This window comes from Telopea speciosissima, chromosome 5 (genome assembly GCF_018873765.1).
Source record: "Telopea speciosissima isolate NSW1024214 ecotype Mountain lineage chromosome 5, Tspe_v1, whole genome shotgun sequence".
NCBI classification, from domain to species: Eukaryota; Viridiplantae; Streptophyta; class Magnoliopsida; order Proteales; family Proteaceae; genus Telopea; species Telopea speciosissima.
Genome location: NC_057920.1, coordinates 6,007,369 through 6,026,686, shown reverse-complemented (window position 1 = coordinate 6,026,686; position 19,318 = coordinate 6,007,369). Strand labels below are relative to the sequence as shown.

At 38.7% G+C, this 19,318-nt stretch overlaps 2 protein-coding genes across 5 annotated transcripts; both read right to left on the bottom strand.

Moving 5' to 3' along the window:
* Window positions 1–166: 166 nt before the first annotated feature.
* Window positions 167–8,775, bottom strand: LOC122661201 (putative caffeoyl-CoA O-methyltransferase At1g67980). Of its 4 annotated transcripts, none has more exons than XM_043856542.1 (5): window positions 8,639–8,775; window positions 2,266–2,351; window positions 1,992–2,136; window positions 1,511–1,642; window positions 167–481 (listed from the first exon to the last, which is right to left on the bottom strand). In XM_043856542.1, exons 1-5 carry the CDS (start codon window positions 8,693–8,695, stop codon window positions 188–190), a joined length of 714 nt encoding a protein of 237 aa, XP_043712477.1. In that variant the 5' UTR covers window positions 8,696–8,775; the 3' UTR covers window positions 167–187. The 4 variants fall into 4 exon arrangements, with proteins under 4 accessions (XP_043712477.1, XP_043712476.1, XP_043712478.1 ...); XM_043856541.1 differs by lacking the exon at window positions 8,639–8,775 and adding an exon at window positions 2,448–2,606; XM_043856544.1 differs by lacking the exons at window positions 167–481; window positions 1,511–1,642; window positions 1,992–2,136; window positions 2,266–2,351 and adding exons at window positions 6,248–6,579; window positions 7,634–7,765; window positions 8,146–8,290; window positions 8,463–8,548.
* An 8,230-nt stretch (window positions 8,776–17,005) lies between these two features.
* On the bottom strand, window positions 17,006–18,838 carry LOC122662370 (norbelladine 4'-O-methyltransferase-like). Its single transcript, XM_043857985.1, has 3 exons — window positions 18,614–18,838; window positions 18,120–18,251; window positions 17,006–17,315 (listed from the first exon to the last, which is right to left on the bottom strand). The coding sequence occupies exons 1-3, from the start codon at window positions 18,782–18,784 to the stop codon at window positions 17,022–17,024; spliced, it is 597 nt and encodes a 198-aa protein (XP_043713920.1). The 5' UTR covers window positions 18,785–18,838; the 3' UTR covers window positions 17,006–17,021.
* Between the last annotated feature and the right edge of the window lie 480 nt (window positions 18,839–19,318).

The following is a 19,318-nucleotide window of genomic DNA, read 5'->3' as shown; positions in this document are numbered from 1 at the left end:
TTTTATAATAAGAGCTCAGAAACTTTTTCCTTATGGTTACAAGAACAAGCTACATTTCACTTATGAAGACAAAACAACTAACTTTAATAAAATCAGAAATTAAAAAGATTCCAACCAATAGGTTCACAAACATAATTATTTTAAATTTATTTAGTTGTTCTCTTTCTTCTTCCCCCATTTGAGCTTTTCAAGAAATGCGTCTGCACAAGGTAATGCCATCACCGATAGAAATTAGTGAAAGTTCTATTCGGGAATCGGAGGCTAAGAAGCTGTTTAACTCCAGAATGGAGGCCCTTTGACGCATCAAACGCTCAGGCATTCCCTTAACCTCTCCTTCATAAGCAACAGAGCCAAACCAGAGAGTATTATCATAAGCAATAATCCCACCAATCTTCACCAGCTTCATCAGTTTCTCATGGTATTTCAAGTAATTGTATTTGTCTGCATCAATAAATGCAAACTCGAACTCCATTTCTTCACCCTGCAAAATCATAAATTTATCATAATTTACATAAATTAGTTTCCTCTTACGGTCTCCGTTCGTTTTGGTGTAAAATTTCATTTCGAAATTTCTACATGTTGAAAAGTTTTCCAATGTTTATTTTTCAATGAAAAATCTTAATTTTCTACATTTTTTTACTTGAAAACAAATGGAATCAAGTGAACCAACATAAGTAGAGGGGTGGAAATAAGAATGGGTAGGGTAGGTTGGAGGGTTGGCCCAAGCCCAACCTATTTACGGGCTTGAGATTGACTGACATGAGCCCAATTAAAGAAATATTATTTAGGCCTACAGGTTGGCTTGAGTTTTTGCAGTTGGGTTGGGCTGGGCTCCTCATCATTCAGAAATAAATCCTAACATGTAAATCATATCAATAACATTAAGCGGATTAGGTTTATAGAAAACTAACTTACCCTTTAATTCTAAGGGATCTTGTTTCTCTCCAACCATGGTGAAGAGAGAATCTCTTCATAACACCATCTGACCCTCGGATTGGATTGGAGAAGGGTATTTGGGACCATGAACAATAAGGGGTGGGAGTCATTATGTCACATCACCAATGGTGAAGGAAAATTTAATCTTTTTCTTGTGATAATAAATCCAAATCATTTTAAACCCAATACAACTTCATGTGTTTCTTTTTTCTGCCCAAGCCAACTTGAAGCCCAAAGAATACAGCCCAAATTTTCTGCTTTCATTAGGTTGGCTTGGATAGATTTTGGTATTTAATCTTGGATCGGATTGGCCAAGACCGATCCAATACACCTATATGGACAAGGTTATACAGATTAAAAAAACAGGGGCAAATGTGTCATATTTGGCCCGATTCTGATTGATACCGATCCAATCCCGATACCGAGCTTACAAACCATACACCCACCCAAATCATTTGTTCAAACCAACCAAACCAGGGTTTTGAGGAGATAATGAATGGCACAGATCCTCAATTTATGGAACCTTGGAATAAGAAAAAGACAGAAAATTAATTAAAAGAATATTAAGACTTACACTAGCCAACATCTCATCTAAGACAGGCATTGCCAATGACTCAATAAAGTTGATTTTGTGCTCCACACCAGCCTTTTTAATGAATGGCAACCCAATCTCATAGGCTTCTCTACTTGGGTCTATTGCTGTTATCTGCCAACATAATTAAGAACATCCATATAATATTGTCATTAGAGACTTTAATTCTTCCTTACTTGTTAATTATGGTGGTATCAAGCTAATGAAAATGCAGTACATTTGACTTGAAGCTACATGGGAGGTGATAGCTGCTTTATTTGAGAAATGGAATACTTTCTTGAGCTGTATTTGATATGCATTTTCAAAATAGATTATGGGTTTAGAACGCATTCTAGATCAAGAATCTATTCCGAGAATCCATACCAAACATAACCAAAGTTTTTTTTTTTTTTTTTTTCTTCTCTTCTTCCCCCATACAAAGTTTGTGTGAGGGACTATTAATATGCTAGCTAGGTTCCCATACCTTGGCATCATCATCCAATGCAAGGGCAGTAGTTAGAAGAGAATAACCGGTGAAAACTCCGATCTCGAGCGTCTTCTTAGGCTTCATAATCTTCATAAGCATAGACAAGAACTGCCCTTCATCGGCGGGGACTAACATCTCGCTCCTGTATACACACACATACACACACATTAAAATAAGAGAATTATTATCAGTGGTTTCTTTGGGCTGGGCTTGAGGAAATCCCACCCCTCTCTCTCTCTCTCCCTCAAGTTAGGGACTCAGTGGAACGTACTTGAAGCCAAAATTTTCAATAGTTGCTTCCCTTATGCCCTTGAGCAGCTCATTCTCTCTTGGATAAACATTTTTTTCTAAGATGTACTGCAAAAAGAAAGGAGTAAGGTGTGAAGCAAAATCTATACCTAAAAAGAAAAATAAATTAAAAAAAGGTGAAGGATGGAAATAGGGACTACAGACATCTACAAGGGCTTCACTTTGAAGGAGACACTTGTTGAAAGCCTCGACGCTAGCCATGCTTGAAAACTTGGAAGAAATCCTCCTTTTTCTCCAACAAATCTTCTAATTGCAACAGATAGTTTGTTCTCTCTTTGTCAAGGAGAAGAAGACTCACCCTTATAAATTTCCACCAATCCATAAGGTTTTATATATACATTTTGTTAGGTACATGAAATCATATTTCTATTTAAATATTAAACTATTTAATTATGTTTAATTCATATGTATTAGGTAAATTAAAATATCATATTTTGATATTTCACATGGAAGGTGAGACGATGTGAAGATTTATAGGTACTTAGGCACCCTTTCCTTAATACTAGATTTGAAGAATGAGTTCTATATAAGACCCTAATAAGTGGTACCAGAATCAAGGTCTTAACAGAGCCAAGCCTACGTTCGAAATACGGATGTTCACCGATGAAAGGATCAAGGTCTATAGTTAGGTGGGTCCCATATAAGAGATTGGATAGAGGGTAGAGATTAATTTACTTGACCGCGTCACCCCATTGAAGGGTTTAATTCTCTTATGTTGGTGTGGGTTAGTGAGTTAGGTTTATGTACCCATCAGGCCGGCATGGCCCATGCATTCCCAATATACTCATATCATATTAGTGTCTTTTTTTGTTTAATGTCCAATAGCTTAGGGTATTGTTTGATATGCCCAAACAAGACCTAAAAGCTAACGGAAGCAGAGATCTTGGATTGTCTTTGAATTGAGATCTGCTACAGTAAAAGGTATACATGTTGTTTCAGATGTGATTAGATTAGATTAGCTAATTTCTTAACCATTAATGGAAAAAGTTGGTGATCGAATCTTGTTAATAACATATTCCCTTCAATATGATTAAATACCATTTGACAGTTAAACAAAGATTAATCTTTCTTGCATGGTTCATGATATTCCACCAACCACATTATCCTGAGCTGTCATATCAGCCCCACGGTTTACCCGGATCTTTATCCCCTCCAGTTCTCCCAATGAGTGTCTGTAATAAAAGAGGTGCAATGACCATCTTACCCCTATCTTAACACTCAGCCCAAGTGGGATCCACCCCCTTTATTATAGGCATTGGGGAACTAGGTTAGGCAAGGAACTGGAGGAGTTAATTTTCCCGGTTTACACCCCCCCCCCCAAAAAAAAAGAACCAGTTCCATGTAGAGATGGAAATGGATCGGGTTTAGGGCAAGTTAACCAAATCAAATCCTATCCTTCTGCAAGCTCGAATGGCAAGGCACTGCCAGATGAAGGAATTGCATAGGATTTTAATCCCAATTCTTGAACCTATGTTCTCTTCTATACTTTTAAGGGGAGGTTTTTATGCACAGACGTATAACAAGGGCCAAGTTACAATGTGTAAAATATGGGGGTTTAGGTCTTTTATATTCCCTCTTGAGTCGAGAATGGATCATCTAAACATACCAATAGGTGAACGTACATCTCAGAGCTAGCCAATCAAATTTTAACTTGGTTTTCATAAAAACCCCTCCTCCCTTTGTAAATGGCAAAAATAAGATAAGTGGTTGGCTCTGAGATGTACGTTTATCTGTTGATACGTGCAGAAGAACCAAAATCGATTGAATCTTGTCCAATGACAAAGGTTTGTGCTTGACCTAGCATGGTGCACGGGATGGACGAAACCTTTTGCTATACTTTTAACATTTAATATATAATCGTACGTAAAAACCCTTTAATAATTAATAATTAATTTGATGCCCTGCATGGGCAATCCTCAATTGTAAGTCGTCCTATGATAATTGCTTGTTACAGGTCCCACTGGAAAAAATGTTTGAGTTGAGCCCGTGATGCTGCTTCGGTGGTGGGTGGTGAGTGGTGAGCACCAAATAGCCACCAATTGCCGGGGAAAGTGACACGGCCTCCGATTTGTTGGCCACAGATGCTACAGTGGATGCTTAAATGGTGATTTCTGGATGCACAAGAACACCCAATGATGATTAATGGAAACTTCTGTTCAATTGGAGTAAAGGGTGTCAAACGGTCGGTTTAGTTCAGTTATGTTTTTTTAAGCAACCAGGGTTAGGATCGAAATCGAACCGGTGAGGTGTTCAATCTACAAAGAGAAATTTACGTTTATCATCCTTGTGTTTTCAAACAATTACGTCTATAACTTCTGGGATTTCATTTATTTCATAAAACCTCTCTTGTATTTTGAAAGATTCTTACAAACGTACTCCTATTGTTAACGGAGAACAGTTAAATCCAAAATATTTACTAAATACCTATAATACCCTTTAGGATGGTGCTTTTACATTTTTACCCTTAATGAATATTGAAACACCATTGAGATAAAAGGGAAAGAAATTCCCGAAGAACAAGATAGCTTACCATCGCCATCGCCGAACACAGAGTACTTCTGCGACAGTCTCTGTAAGCACGTTGTTTGTGTGAACTGTTCACTCTCACCACGATATCTCTCCTTTGTTCGCTGCGAGTCTGAAGTGATCACTCCCCTTATACGACATGGCTATTCTTCCTCAAATCTCCTAAACCTGTGAAGCTACATGGCTACAAATTGGGACTGAAGTTGATTTTACCCCTTCATTCCAATTGCTATTTTTTAAAACTAGAAACAGAAAAAATAATCAAATCGTACATCACCTTGGAATTAGGATTTCCACATAATCATCCATCATCAATTCAACTTCACCCTCAACAAACCTCCGCACAAACTTCCTTGGCATCTAGGCAGACCTCCTTCAGTCAAGCTCAAGCTCTGCCATTGCAACAGTTGTTTAATTTGACTTGTCAACTGCCTCTTTCCCAACCTCAAGTTTAAGTCAACAACTCCTTTGCCACAACACAACAAATGCCTTCTAGAATACAAACGAAAGTTTTGTCAACTATTGCAAAGCTTTGAGCATTAGGTTGCTGGATCGCATCCCTGTGGCGTAAATGCTCCCTCAAATCAACTTGAGAGCTTTTGAAGGTCTAAAAATGTGACGGATGCTTGATTTTAAGGGCTTCGACCGCAATTTATTTCACTTGACACTTGGATGTTGAAGAATCAATAATTTATCTTATTTGTTACTTCTCAAGAAGACTTAGTAGCTTGACAAGATACCATTCTTTCACTTCTTTGCAATTAGCCTCCGTGTGTGCGTGGTAGAAGAAAGTGGCCTTGCTTCTTTGTAAGCAGAAGGAGGAGGGAGAAATGACCGCCCACTTCCTTGTGAAATGAATAACTCTTGGATGCCCCTGATCCATTCTCATTGGCCCCCCGCATTGGTGCAGCAGGGTCAAACAGCTTGGCAGCAATCCTCTCCCATAAAAAATATTGAATTTTATCGGGTTTTATCCAAAATCAGTCCAAATGGTCGATATAAGTATTTTATCGGTTTTTAAGAACTAAAACCATTATTGAACCAATAAGAAATTCGATCTTTCCCACTTTAGGACCGTATAATCTCTCTCCTCATTAAATGTTCGCAATTGGATAATCCGATCACCCCACCCCTTCATTGGTGAAAATTTACACTCTGACATCATAGCGATCCCTCTTCCAAAATTTAATTAGCACGTGATCCGGCCAGTTGGACATTAAATTTGCATAGTTTGACATTAAATTGATCCGGATCAATTTTTTCTCAAAACAAAATATTCTATAACAAGGGAAAGTGATCAGGAAAAGCTACATTTCACTTATGAAGACAAAACAACTTACCTTAATAAAATCATAAAAGAAAAAGATTCCAACCAAACATAATTATTTTGCATAATATTTATTTTAAATTTATTTAGTTGCTCTCTTTCTTCTCTTCTCCCCCATTTAAGCTTTTTTCAAGCAATGCGTCTGCACAAGGTAACGCCATCACCGATAGAAACTACTGAAAGTTCTATACGGGAATCAGAGGCTAAGAAGTTGTTCAACTCCAGAATGGAACCCCTTTGAACCATAAAACGCTCAGGCATTCCCTTAACCTCTCCTTCATAAGCAACTGAGCCAAGCCATAGAGTATTATCATAAGCAATAATCCCACCAATCTTCACAAGCTTCATCAGTCGCTCATGGTATTTCAAGTAATTGTATTTGTCTGCATCAATAAATGCAAACTCGTACTCCATTTCTTCACCCTACAAAACCATAAATATATGAAAATTTGCATAAATTAGTTTTCTCTTATATATGTCTCCGTTTGTTTTGACATAAAATTTTCCTTTACTTCGAAAAATTCTATGTGTTGAAAAGTATTGAAAAACAAACACTGAAAAAAATTTTAATACTAAAATGAATAGAATAAAAAATCTTATTTTACAAGAAAATTTTCCAATTCCGCCTTTTTACTTGAAAACAAATGCAACCAAGTGAACCCACATACTTTACCCAAAAAAAAAAAAAAAAAAAAAAAAAAAAAAAAAAAAACAAGAGTGAACCCACATAAGGGTTGGGGTGGGGGGAGAAATCATTTAGGCCTACAGGTTGGCCCGAGTTTTCCGCAGTTAGGTTGGGTTGAGTTGGGCTAAACTCGTCATCATTCAGAAATAAATCCAAACACGTAAATCACATCTATAACATTAAGCGGCTTAAGCGCTATGGTAAAAATAACTTAACCTTTAATTTTTAGGGACCCACCCAGTTTCTCTCCATCCATGGTGAAGAGAGAATCTCTTCATCACCCCATCTAAACCCTCTGATTGGACTGGAGAAGGGTATTTGGGGATCTTTCTCCCCTCCAGTTCCCTACCTGGCCTAGTTCCCCCAATGCCTGTAATAAGGGGGGGGGGGGGGGGGGGCGGCAACGGCCACCCTACCCCTGCCCAAACACTTTGCCTGGGTGGGGGTCCACCCCCTTATTGCAGGCACTGAGGGGATTGGGCCAGGCAGGGAAAGATAATTTTCTAATATTTGGGACCATAAATAATAAGGAGTGGGTTTTATTTATTTATTTATTTTTTTGATAAGTGAATATTTAATCTGTTTTCCATGATAATAAATCCAAATCATTTAACTACCTAAGCATAACTGCATGAGGACATGAAAAGGCATCAAGCTCATCCCAAATTAGGTTGGGGTCAAACCAACCAAACTAGGGTTTTGAAGAGATAATTAATGGCACAGATCCTGAATTTATGGAACCTTGGAATAAGAAAAAGAGAGAAAATTAATTAAAAGAATATTAAGACTTACACTAGCCAACATCTCATCTAAGACAGGCATTGCCAATGATTCAATAAAGTTGATCTTGTGCTCCACACCAGCCTTTTTAATGAATGGCAACCCAATCTCATAGGCTTCTCTACTCGGGTCTATTGCTGTTATCTGCCAAGATAATTAAGAAAATCCATATAATATTGTCATTAGTGACTTTAATTCTTCCTTACTTGTTAGTTATGGTGGTAGTAATTAAGCTATTGAAAATGCAGTACATTTTGACTTGTAGCTACATGGGAGGTGATAGATGCTTTTATTTGAGCAATTGAATGCTTTCTTGAACTATATTTGATATGCATTCTTAGAATAGATTATTGGTCTGAAATGCATTTTAAGGCAAGAAAATAAAGAACCATGATTGTTTTAGATCAAGATTCTATTCTGAGAATCCATACTAAACATAACCCTGTTTTTATTTTGGTCCTTCTCTTCTTCCCCATTCAAAGTTTGTGTGAGGCACCATCAATGTGTTATCTAGGTTCCCATACCTTGGCATCATCATCCAATGCAAGGGCAGTAGTTAGAAGAGAATAACCGGTGAAAACTCCGATCTCGATTGTCTTCTTAGGCTTCATAATCTTCATAAGCATAGACAAGAACTGCCCTTCATCGGCAGGGACTAACATCTCACTCCTACATACACACACTCACACATTAAATAATGGGCAATTTTTTCAAGTACAAAGCTGAAGCTTAATCATTAGTTGTACAAATTTTGCTCAGGCATTCACTTGGGCTGGGCTTGAGGAAACCCCAGCCCTCTCTCTCTCTCTCTCTCTCAAGTTAGGGACTCAGGGGAACTTACTTGTAGCCATATTTTTCAATAGTTGCTTGCCTTATGTCCTTGAGCAGCTGATTCTCTCTTGGATAAACGCTTGTTTTTAAGATGTACTGCAAAAGAAAGGACGACTAAGGTGTGAAGCAAAATCTATACCTAAAAAGAAAAAAATAAAAATAAGGATGGAGATAGGGACCACAGACCTCTACAAGGGCTTCACTTTGAAGGATACACTTATTGAAAGCCTCCTCGCTACCCATGCTTGAAAACTTGGAAGAAATCCTCCTTTTTCTGCAACAAATCTTCCTGCAACAGATACTCTGTTATCTCTTTGTCTAGGAGAAGAAGACTGACCCTTATAAATTTCCACCAATCCATAAGGCCTCTTATATACATTTTATTAGTTACATGAATCATATTTTTATATTTAACTATGTTTTTTTTAATATTTCTATTTAAATATTAAACAATTTAAATATGTTTAATTCATATGTATTAGGTAAATTAAAATATCAGGTTTTGATATTGTTGGGATTCCACATGGAAAGTGGAAGTAATAATCTCACATCCAATGTGAGTAGTTCGACGTGGAGACTTATATAGGGATTAGGTATTTAGGCCTCCTCTCCTAATTAATACTAGATTTTAAAGATGAATTCTATCTAAATCCCTAATAAGTGTCATCAGAGCCAAGGTCTTAGCAGAGCTAAGCCCGCGTGCGGAATGCGGATGTTCACCAATGAAAGGATCTAGGTCTAATGTTAGGTGGGTCCAATATTAGAGATTAGATAGAGGGTAAAGATTAATTAACTTGACTGCTTCAACCCATTGTGTGCTTTAATTCTTTTATGTAGGTGTGGGTTAGTGAGTTAGGTTCATGTATCCATCAGGCTGATTACTCTTTATTCGTATCTTTTGATGAATCTAGCATTACAATTGTTTTAGTGTATGTTGATGATATAATTATTACTGGAAACAATCTAATTGCTATCAATGCTTTGAAATTGTTTCTTTATAGTCACTTTCATATCAAAGTCTTGGGTCCTCTAAAATTCTTTCTTGGCATTGATGTTGCTAGGTTAACTCAAGATATCTTTCTCTCTCAGAGAAATATACTTTGGAGATGCTTACTGATGCAGGTTTACTTGGATCCAAGCTGGCTAATTTTCCCATGGAACAAAATTTAAAATTGAATGGTGAAGATGGTGACCTTATTTCTAATCCAACAGAATATAGAAGGCTTGTTGGAAGATTGATTTATCTCATAGTTACAAGGCCTGACATTGTTTATGTTGTGCAAGTTCTCAGTCAATTCATGGAGAAACCTCGAAAACCTCTTCTAGATGTTGCACATTAGGTTTTAGATTACTTGAAATCATGTCCGGAAAAGGCATTTTGTTGTCGTCTACTAGCAACCTTCATATAAATGCATACTGTGATTCGGATAGGACTAGTTGTGCCACCTCTCGTCGTTCTATTATAGAATACTATATTTTTATTGGATCAACCCTATTTCTTGGAAAAGCAAAAAGCAATCAACTATTCCTCGATCTTCTGTTGAACCCAAATATAGAGCTATGACTACTACGACTTGTGAACTGACTTGGTTACGTTACTTGCTCAAGGACTTGGGAATACTACATCCAGAGCCTATGGATTTTATTGTGACAATGAGGCACCCATACACATTGCGGCAAATCTAGTCTTTCATGAACGAACGAAACATATTGAGATTGACTATCATGTGGTTCGTGAAAAACTTGAGGCTCAACAAATTCAAACAACTTATGTTTTGTCCAACCAACAAGTGGCTGATATTTTTACTAAAAGTCCTTAGTCAAGAACAGTATCACTTTCTTCTTAGCAAGTTGGACGTTCATGATATTCACGCTCAAACTTCAGGGGGAGTACTGTTGAGTAATATTGGATCGGGTCATAACCCGTACCCAGGGAGGAAGTTGAATCAGTGAGGTTATCTATTTATATCGATTGTAAAACTGGAGAATAATGAATAAACAATATCTCTCATCCTCTCCCGTGGATGTAGGTCTCTGACTGAACCTCGTAAACTCTGTGTTTCTTTCTATTTTCTCTTCACATCTTCTTCTTCTTCACTGAATTCAATATTTTACAGTTCGGCATGAACCATGCATTCCCAATATACTCATATCTTTAGTCCAGAATATTAGTGTTTGAAGGAGATGGGAATCTTAAAGCTAAATGAGAGATAGAAAGCTTCATTGTGATTAGATTAGATAATATATATCTTAACCATTAATGGAAAAGGTTGGTAATCGAATCTTCCTAAGAACATATTCCCTTCAAATACGATTAAAGATGGTTAAATACAATTTGACATAAAAGATGATGAGCTGTCAAATCATCCCCACTGTTTACCCCAAAAAAAACAAAAAAAAAATTAGCCCCATGAAGAGATGGAAATGGTTACCAAAAAAAAAAAAACAGAAGAGATGGAAATGGGTCGGTTTCAGGGCAATTCACCCAAAGCAAATCCTATCCTTCTGCAAGCCAATACTCCCAAGTAGGGCTGCAACAGGGTCAGGTTGGGCCGGGCTTTTTAAAACCCTAGTCCAACCCTAAGTCCCCTTAGCTGGGCCCAGACCTGCCCTGACCCTGATTCAGGGCCTAAATACCTTGATCCTAACCCTGACCCTGATGGGCCAAGCCCAACTTGGGACTCCCAAGGATCCAGATCCTCTATTGCCAAGCTGCCCGACAGGACCGTGCTGCCCAGACATGGTGCTGCGCGCAATAACCTCTTTATCCCCACTTGGGCAAGGCATTTGAGCAGGGGTAAGGCAGACATTGCGCTCAACATCGTGTCTAGGCAGCACGGTCCTGTCGGGCAGCTTGGCAGTAAAGGATCCAAATTCAAAATGGGTGAGGCCTGGTGGGTCAAAACTCAAAATGGGTCCATTATTTTTTTGGGAAATTTACAAATCCCCCCTGTAATTTGAAAAATTACACCTACTCCCTCCAGAGAGGAGTGGATGTAATTTTTTCAAATTATAGGTTTTTTTTTTGTAATTTTCCTTTTTTTAACGATAGGAAGTACAACTAGGACTGCAATAGGGTCGGATTGGGCTGGGCTTTTAAAACCCTGATCCAACCCTGAGTCCCCTTAGCTGGGCCCATGCCTGACCCGACCCTGACCCACCTCAGGGTCGGGCCGGGCTGACCCTGATTGGCCCTGATCATGGAGTAGGGGCAGGGAGGGATTATCAATTTTATATAAAATAATACTATAATAAAATATATTATCTTCATATATAATATATTATTTAACAAAATATGTGTGACATTTAAAATTTATATTATATATAGTGCATCAATATATATTTTATAGTATAACTTAAAACAAGGTCGAACTGGGCCGGGTTGGGCTTAGCCCGAGGCCTCAACCCTAGCCCGACCCAACCCTGACTCGGGTGCTCCTAACTATCGGATGTGCGCTGAATGCCCTGCCGCGCCATAAAGGATCCAGATCCATTACAATCCTACTCCTTGCACCAAATGCCATTCTTGCAACATCGTCCGCATGTACTTCGCTAGTGTAGGGGTCAATCCTGTGTCGCAGCTACATGAGAGTTGAGCAAACTCCTTATGGGTGCATGTCACAAATCTCAAACTTACTAATTGAACTATAAATAGGCATTAAACACATCATAAACGAGTTGATCATGCTATAAACCATTGGTCCTTGTCGGTTGCCCATTGGGAAAAAAAAAAAAAAATCCTTTGCAGTGCCCTAATCTGACAGTGCACTGCCTTGCATCGAACTTGCACCATTGGATGAAGCTTCTTTCACGTGTTGAGCTCTCAGGACCACACTATAATGCACCGCCAGATGTCCGCACTACAGAGGATTATAATCCCTTGCACATTAGGCTTCAACTAAGCAGAGTGAATGTCCCAATAATAAGGGAAATTTTCATCGCCACCCCCTCAAATGGACCAATATTTTAATGCCACCCCATTAAGGGCGAATATATCACTTTGGACCCAAAAACTAAAAGAAAAAACTTTTTAACTGTTAATTAGTGATGTCAGCATGTCAGTTTTTTTTAAAAGATTATTTTGCCCTTCCCCTTAAAACAACTAAAAATAATCTAGGCTTCTTCTTCCTCAGTCGACTTCCCATCTCTGCAATCGGCACCGGCGCCGCTGCCTATCTCTCACCTCTGCACCCTTGCACACACTCACTTGGGGTGGATCTTACAAGCCCCAACTTGCGAACCAGATCTACGATTCCTTTGTCCGCCTGAATCAATTTCAGAAATCTATTGTTAAATTAATACTTATTTGCTGAAGTTTCCTTGGCCGGGATTCAATAGAGTTGGGGGTTACTAACCTTCGCTTGAACTTTCAAAGTCACTGGCGTTGAATCGAGAGTACTCCTTCATTAGAGCTCTATTTCCTCTGTTTTCCATTTTATGCTGCGATATGGGTAATATTTTTACCAAGTCGTTGGGGTTTCCTTGCTGTGATAAGGTTTGAATCCCCATTTCCTTCATCTCTCTCTTTCCTTTGATTTTCCATTCTTCCATTTCTCTTTACCCCATTCCAAGTGTTTTTTCTTCTTAGTTTGTCTCTTCTGTCTGTGGATTATGCAACTCCATTTGGGTGTTTCTTTTGCTCAAATCCCAAAACCCTTATTCGTCACTCTCTCTCTCTCATGTTGTTTTGTTCAAAAAGTTTTGGTTGGAAGCCAAGATTTTGGTGCTTAATGGGTTGCCCATCTGCTCTTAAGGAGGGTTTAAGACCTGCAACTTATCCTGGCAATAATCACAGGTTCAGATCTGATTTTCCTATGGACCTCATAAACCAGGTGGTCTTTCAGCCCTATATTCAAAAGCCTGAATTGTCCTAGGGTGTATGACTACTACACTAATTCTCAAATCGAAAGATAAAAGGTATAAGAGAGATCGATGAAAAAACCTAGCTCCTCTTACAAACTCTTCCTGCAAGCGAGCGAAGAGATCGCGGATGAAAAAACCTAGCTCCTCTTTGCCGGAGTCCGAACAGTGTTGAGAGAGAACGATAGCATTCGATGGGCGGAGGACAACGGATTTGAGGAGCAAGTCGAGGTCGTGGAGGATGGAAGAGAGGGAGGCAGAGGCCATATCAAGGTCGCTCTGCAGAGGAGCTTGCCGCCAGTTTATGAGGAAGGGTCATGGCAGAGGTCGGAGAGGGAGTTTTTGGACCAGATTTGGAGGGGAGAGGGATGCAGCCGGAATAGGAGCCGGCAAGGGAGGAGGAGGGAGACGGGTGCCACGGTAGCTAGAGACGGTGAAGAAAACGAGAGGGAGACGGAGAACGCTGGGTTTTTTTTAATGTTTTTAGCATAAAGGGTAATTTAGTCATTTTACTTTCATTCAGTAAGTTCTTAGTTATTTCCGTTAGTTTTTGGGTTTGTTGACCTTTAGTGGGCTGACATTAAAATGTTGATCCATTTGAGGGGTTGGCGCTGAAAATTTCCCGAATAGTAATTGGTATAGGCCCAAAACCACACGATTTACTAACCGACCAGTCTGATTTCCGGCTTTAGCCAATGCGGGCCAGCTTTTGACACCCCTAAATCCATTGTGTTGCTAAAACCCAACCCTAATCCATCCTGGGATATGCCAGTGTGGGGTCTGAGCCACCAAGTAGCCAACCCTAGCCCACATGGGACAAAAATCTAAATCCATCATAAAACTGATCAGTGTAATCATATCGTCAACAGATGTGAGGGTCCTCTTTTATTACCACCATAGTTGTGCAAACTACGATAACATCATCTCCTAAAGAGAACATTTCACAACTGACTTGGTTCATTACCTTTGGCTTATTTACTTTTACATTGGATGGATGCCAGGCACCAACACCGATAGAACATTTGTGGGCCGAGGCCCACTCACTTTATTGGAAACTTCTTTGTCCTCACCAATCACCGGTCACAATACACAACCAACCAATGACCATGTTGGCCCAGCTTTTGCACTACTAGTCAAAGGGCATTTAAGGCCCATGGTGTGAGACAACTTCCACCAAGGCCTTTTTCCCCGTTCCTTCCAACCTTCTTTTACTCTTGTTGGTATCTCTGAAGTGGAAAAAATGGTTTAACATATAGAAAATAGCTTGAAGAGCTTCACTCTACCAAAATAAGTGTAGGGTTTGCATTTATATACATGAACCATATCATAAATGGCATTTTGGTTGGGGAGGGGGAAGGGAAGGAAGGGAAGGGGAATGGGGGAAAGGTTACATCTAGCTACTTCTCTACTTTGGGAAGGAAAAGGGATAAAGGATTAGGGAGAGAGTTTCCCACGATGCTAGTGAAATAAGGAATCAGGATGCTACATCAAAGAGGGTCTAGAGATGGTATTATTCACATGAGTCCACATGGGGCCTACATGATCAATAATAGGCAAGAGAGTAGTGTGGGCTCCTTAACTCATTATGTGAGGAATCCGGATCAGCTACCCACATGGGGATGGGTGGGGACAGATCTGATCCTTTCATGGGGCTTGGATCCCACACCCCTATGGAGGGTTCAGATCTATCCCCACCCGTCCCCATGTGGGTACCAGATCTGAACTCTTATATGAGAGGATGTATATTGGAAATTGCACTTCGCCACGACGTATGCTTCTTTTTCCTAGAGGGTACATAAGTACAGTATTTTCTATTCTTTTGGGGGGGGGGGGGGGGAAGTGCACCACGCCGGAGTGCAGATTCCAATGTGCACTCACTCACATAATGAGATGTTGAGCCCCATACCGATACATTTTCTCCTATTCTGATCCATATGGGCCTCATGTGGATGATACCATTCTCTGCACTACCATTGTTGTGACGTGTAAATTCTTCTCCACACTGGCGTCATGGGTAACCCTATCCCCTTTTTTTTTTTCCTCACTAGAATAATATATTCCTAAATAGTAAAAAATCATGTAGGAGATTGTCCTTGCAAAAGCCTCTCTCATGTACAAAATTAAATAAAATGGTAATTGACACTATAGTAAGGATCAAGCAAATGTTCCAATGGGGTCGACTCTTTTTTGTTTTTGTTTTATGGTGAACCAGACCAATTTGTGATTCCTGTTTCATGCTATAGTATCATTGGTTATTAAGAAAGGTGGTCCATCTAATAAATAAGTAGATATTGACAATGGAAAGTTAGAGTGTATAGAGGAGTAGGGAGGGATTCCCTCTACCGACAATGAGCTCTTCTTCTCTTAGGCCTAAGACTATAAACCATATTTACCTTCACTTGTAAAAACCCCTGAACAGAAGGAATGGAATATGAAATTAGAGAAATTCAGTTCTAAAGTACAAAAAACAAGAGTGAAGGAGAGGATATATATATAATAAGGGAGAATATTCTCTGTGCCGCAGTGTAGGTTGCGCCCAGGCACATGGACCTGCCACTCAGAGGGATGGGGTGGTCATTGCGTCAACCCCCATAGGCGCAGCCTACGCTGCGGCACAGAGAACAGCACCGAATATAATAATTAGTAGCTACTATTGGGGACACACATAAATGCAGCATTGAGAGACCACATAAGTTGTCTCACACATGAGAAAGGTATCTGGTATGCCCCTCCTTTGGAATTGGATTGATTTCCATGGTTTTTTTTTTTTTGGGTATAATTCCATGGTTTAAGTATATGGATCAAACATGGGAACGACTCTTCTCATAAAAAAAAAAACTAAAAAACATGGGAACGACTCCTATAGATTGAAATTCATAGAACCAGCTGAAACCTTAAAAACTCAAATTGTAAGCAAAAATATTTCAAAATCTGTGACTCTTTTTTAATGCAAAAAAGAATGTTAATCGATTGCATCGTTTCTGGGCTCAGATATAGGATTGCACGAAATTATCGCTCAACCCTTAGTGTACTAAAAAAAATTTCATTCAATATAATGCTCCTGCATGCACTCATATTGGTCCCCCATGTTGGTGTAAGTGCTACATCATCAAAAATCGATCTCACCCTTTTTTTATATAGAGTAGTCCACATTATTATTGCACTTGTAATGGATCCAAAACCTGACCCAAACATATACATGTATAAAAGTAAAATTGCAATTATTTGGGTATTAGGATTGTTAGGGTTTCCTATATATGGTCTTTGTAGGAAAAAATAAACCCTAGATATAAGCAACGGAGATCACTTTTGTGGGCTTAGTGAAAATGTTGTTGATTCTCTCGATGAATGTAGACATTTGTACTGAACAACGTAAAATTTCTCTTCTTGTGTGTGATTATGTGCTTGCTTGATTTCTTCCTCGTGATTACACATTTAGCTTTCAACTGTGGATTCAATAAACTTTAGGGATCTTCCAATGAGAGGTATGTTTCATTGATTGTTTTTTATTACTTTACCAACTAAAATAAGGATACAATAGCCAAAAATTAAGATAAAATATAAGCCCAGAGCTATTTAAAAGAGGATTAAAAATAAAAGTTGTTGAGAAACAGAAATATGAAATGAATTAATGGGTAGGTACCAAACATATTTATTTTAAATTTATTTAGTTGCTCTCTTTCTTCTCCCCTCCCCCATTTAAGCCTTTTCAAGAAATGCGTCTGCACAAGGTAACGCCATCACCGATAGAAACTACTGAAAGTTCTATACGGGAATCAGAGGCTAAGAAGCTGTTTAACTCCAGAATGGAGGCCCTTTGAACCATCAAACGCTCAGGCATTCCCTTAACCTCTCCTTCATAAGCAACAGAGCCAAACCAGAGAGTATTATCATAAGCTATAATCCCACCAATCTTCACAAGCTTCATCAGTTTCTCATGGTATTTCAAGTAATTGTATTTGTCTGCATCAATAAATGCAAATTCGAACTCCATTTCTTCTCCCTGCAAAACCATAAATATATCATAATTTTTATAAATTAATTTTCTCTTACGTCTCCGTTTGTTTCGGCGTAAAATTTTACTTCAAAAATTCTAATTGTTTTTCAATGGAAAATCTTAATTTTTCGCCTTTTTAACTTGAAAACAAATGGAACCAAGTAAACCCACATACGGAGAGGGGTGTAAATTGGGTGGGTAAGGCAGGTTGGAGGAATGGCCCAAGCCCAACCTATTTACGGGCTTGAGGTTTACCAACATGAGCCCAATTAAAGAAATATTATTTAAGCCTACAAGTTGGCTCGGGTTTTTTCGCAGTTTGGTTGGGTTGGGCTGAGCTCGTCAACATCCAGAAATAAATCCAAACATGTAAATCATATCTAATACATTAAGCGGCTTAAGCGCTAGGGTGAAAATAACTTACACTTTAACTCTAAGGGACCCAGTTTCTCTCCACCCATGATGAAGAGAGAATCTCTTAATCCCCCCATCTGAACCCTCTGATTGGACTGGAGAAGGGTATTTAGGATCATAAACAATAAGGGGTGGGAGTCATAACGTCACATCACCAATGGTGAAGGAATATTTAATCTTTTTGGATGATAATAAATCCAAATCATTTAACTACCTAAGCATAAAGGACATGAATTGAAAAGGCATCAAACTCATCCCAAATTTTGGGTTTTCTTTAGGTTGGGATCAAACCAACCAAACTAGGGTTTTTGAGGAGATATGGCACAGATCCTAAATTTATGAAACCTTGAAATAAGAAAAAGACCAAAAATTAATTAAAAGAACATTAAGACTTACACTAGCCAACATCTCATCTAAGACAGGCATTGCCAATGATTCAATAAAGTTGATCTTGTGCTCCACACCAGCCTTTTTAATGAATGGCAACCCAACCTCATAGGCTTCTCTGCTTGGGTCTATTGCTGTTATCTGCCAAGATAATTAAGGACATCCATACAAGATTGTCATTAGAGACTTTAATTCCTCCTTACTTGTTAATTATGGTGGTAGTAATTAAGCTATTGAAAATGCAGTACATTTTGACTTGTAGCTACATGGGAGGTGATAGATGCTTTACTTGAGCAATTGAATGCTTTCATTTGATATGCATTCTTAGAATAGATTATGGGTCTGGAACGTATTTTAAAGTGAGAAAAACCATGATTGTTCTAGACCAAGATTCTATTTCGAGAATCCATACCAAACATAACCTATATATTTATTTTCTTTCTCTTCTTCCCCATTCAAAGTTTGTGTGAAGCATCATTAATATGCTAGCTAGGTTTCCATACCTTGGCATCATCATCCAATGCAAGGGCAGTAGTTAGAAGAGAATAACCGGTGAAAACTCCGATTTCAAGCGTCTTCTTAGGCTTCATAATCTTCATAAGCATAGACAAGAACTGCCCTTCATCGGCGGGGACTAACCACTCGCTCCTATATATATATATACACACACACATTAAAATAAGAGAGTTATCACCAGTAGCTTATTTTCTTTTTTAAAAAGATCACTATCATAGCCCATGGTTGCCCAACCTCAAATAATTGGTAATTATTTCACTTACTTGTAGCCAAGTTTTCCAATAGTTGCTTCCCTTATGCCCTTGAGCAGCTCATTCTCTCTTGGATAAACGCTTGTTTTGGAGATGTACTGCAAAAGAAAGGACTAAGGTGTGAAGCAAAATCTATACCTAAAAAGAAAAATAAATAAAAATAAGGATAGAGATAGGGACTACAGACCTCTACAAGGGCTTCACTTTGAAGGAGACACTTATTGAAAGGCTCAACGCTAGCCATGCTTGAAAACTTGGAAGAAATCCTCCTTTTTCTCCAACAAATCTTCTAATTGCAACAGATACTCTGTTCTCTCTTTGTCAAGGAGAAGAAGACTGACCCTTATAAATTTCCACCAATCCATAGGGTCTTATATATACATTTTATTATTTGTATATTCTGATATTGTGTCATGTATGACTCTGAAATTTGTATTTAAC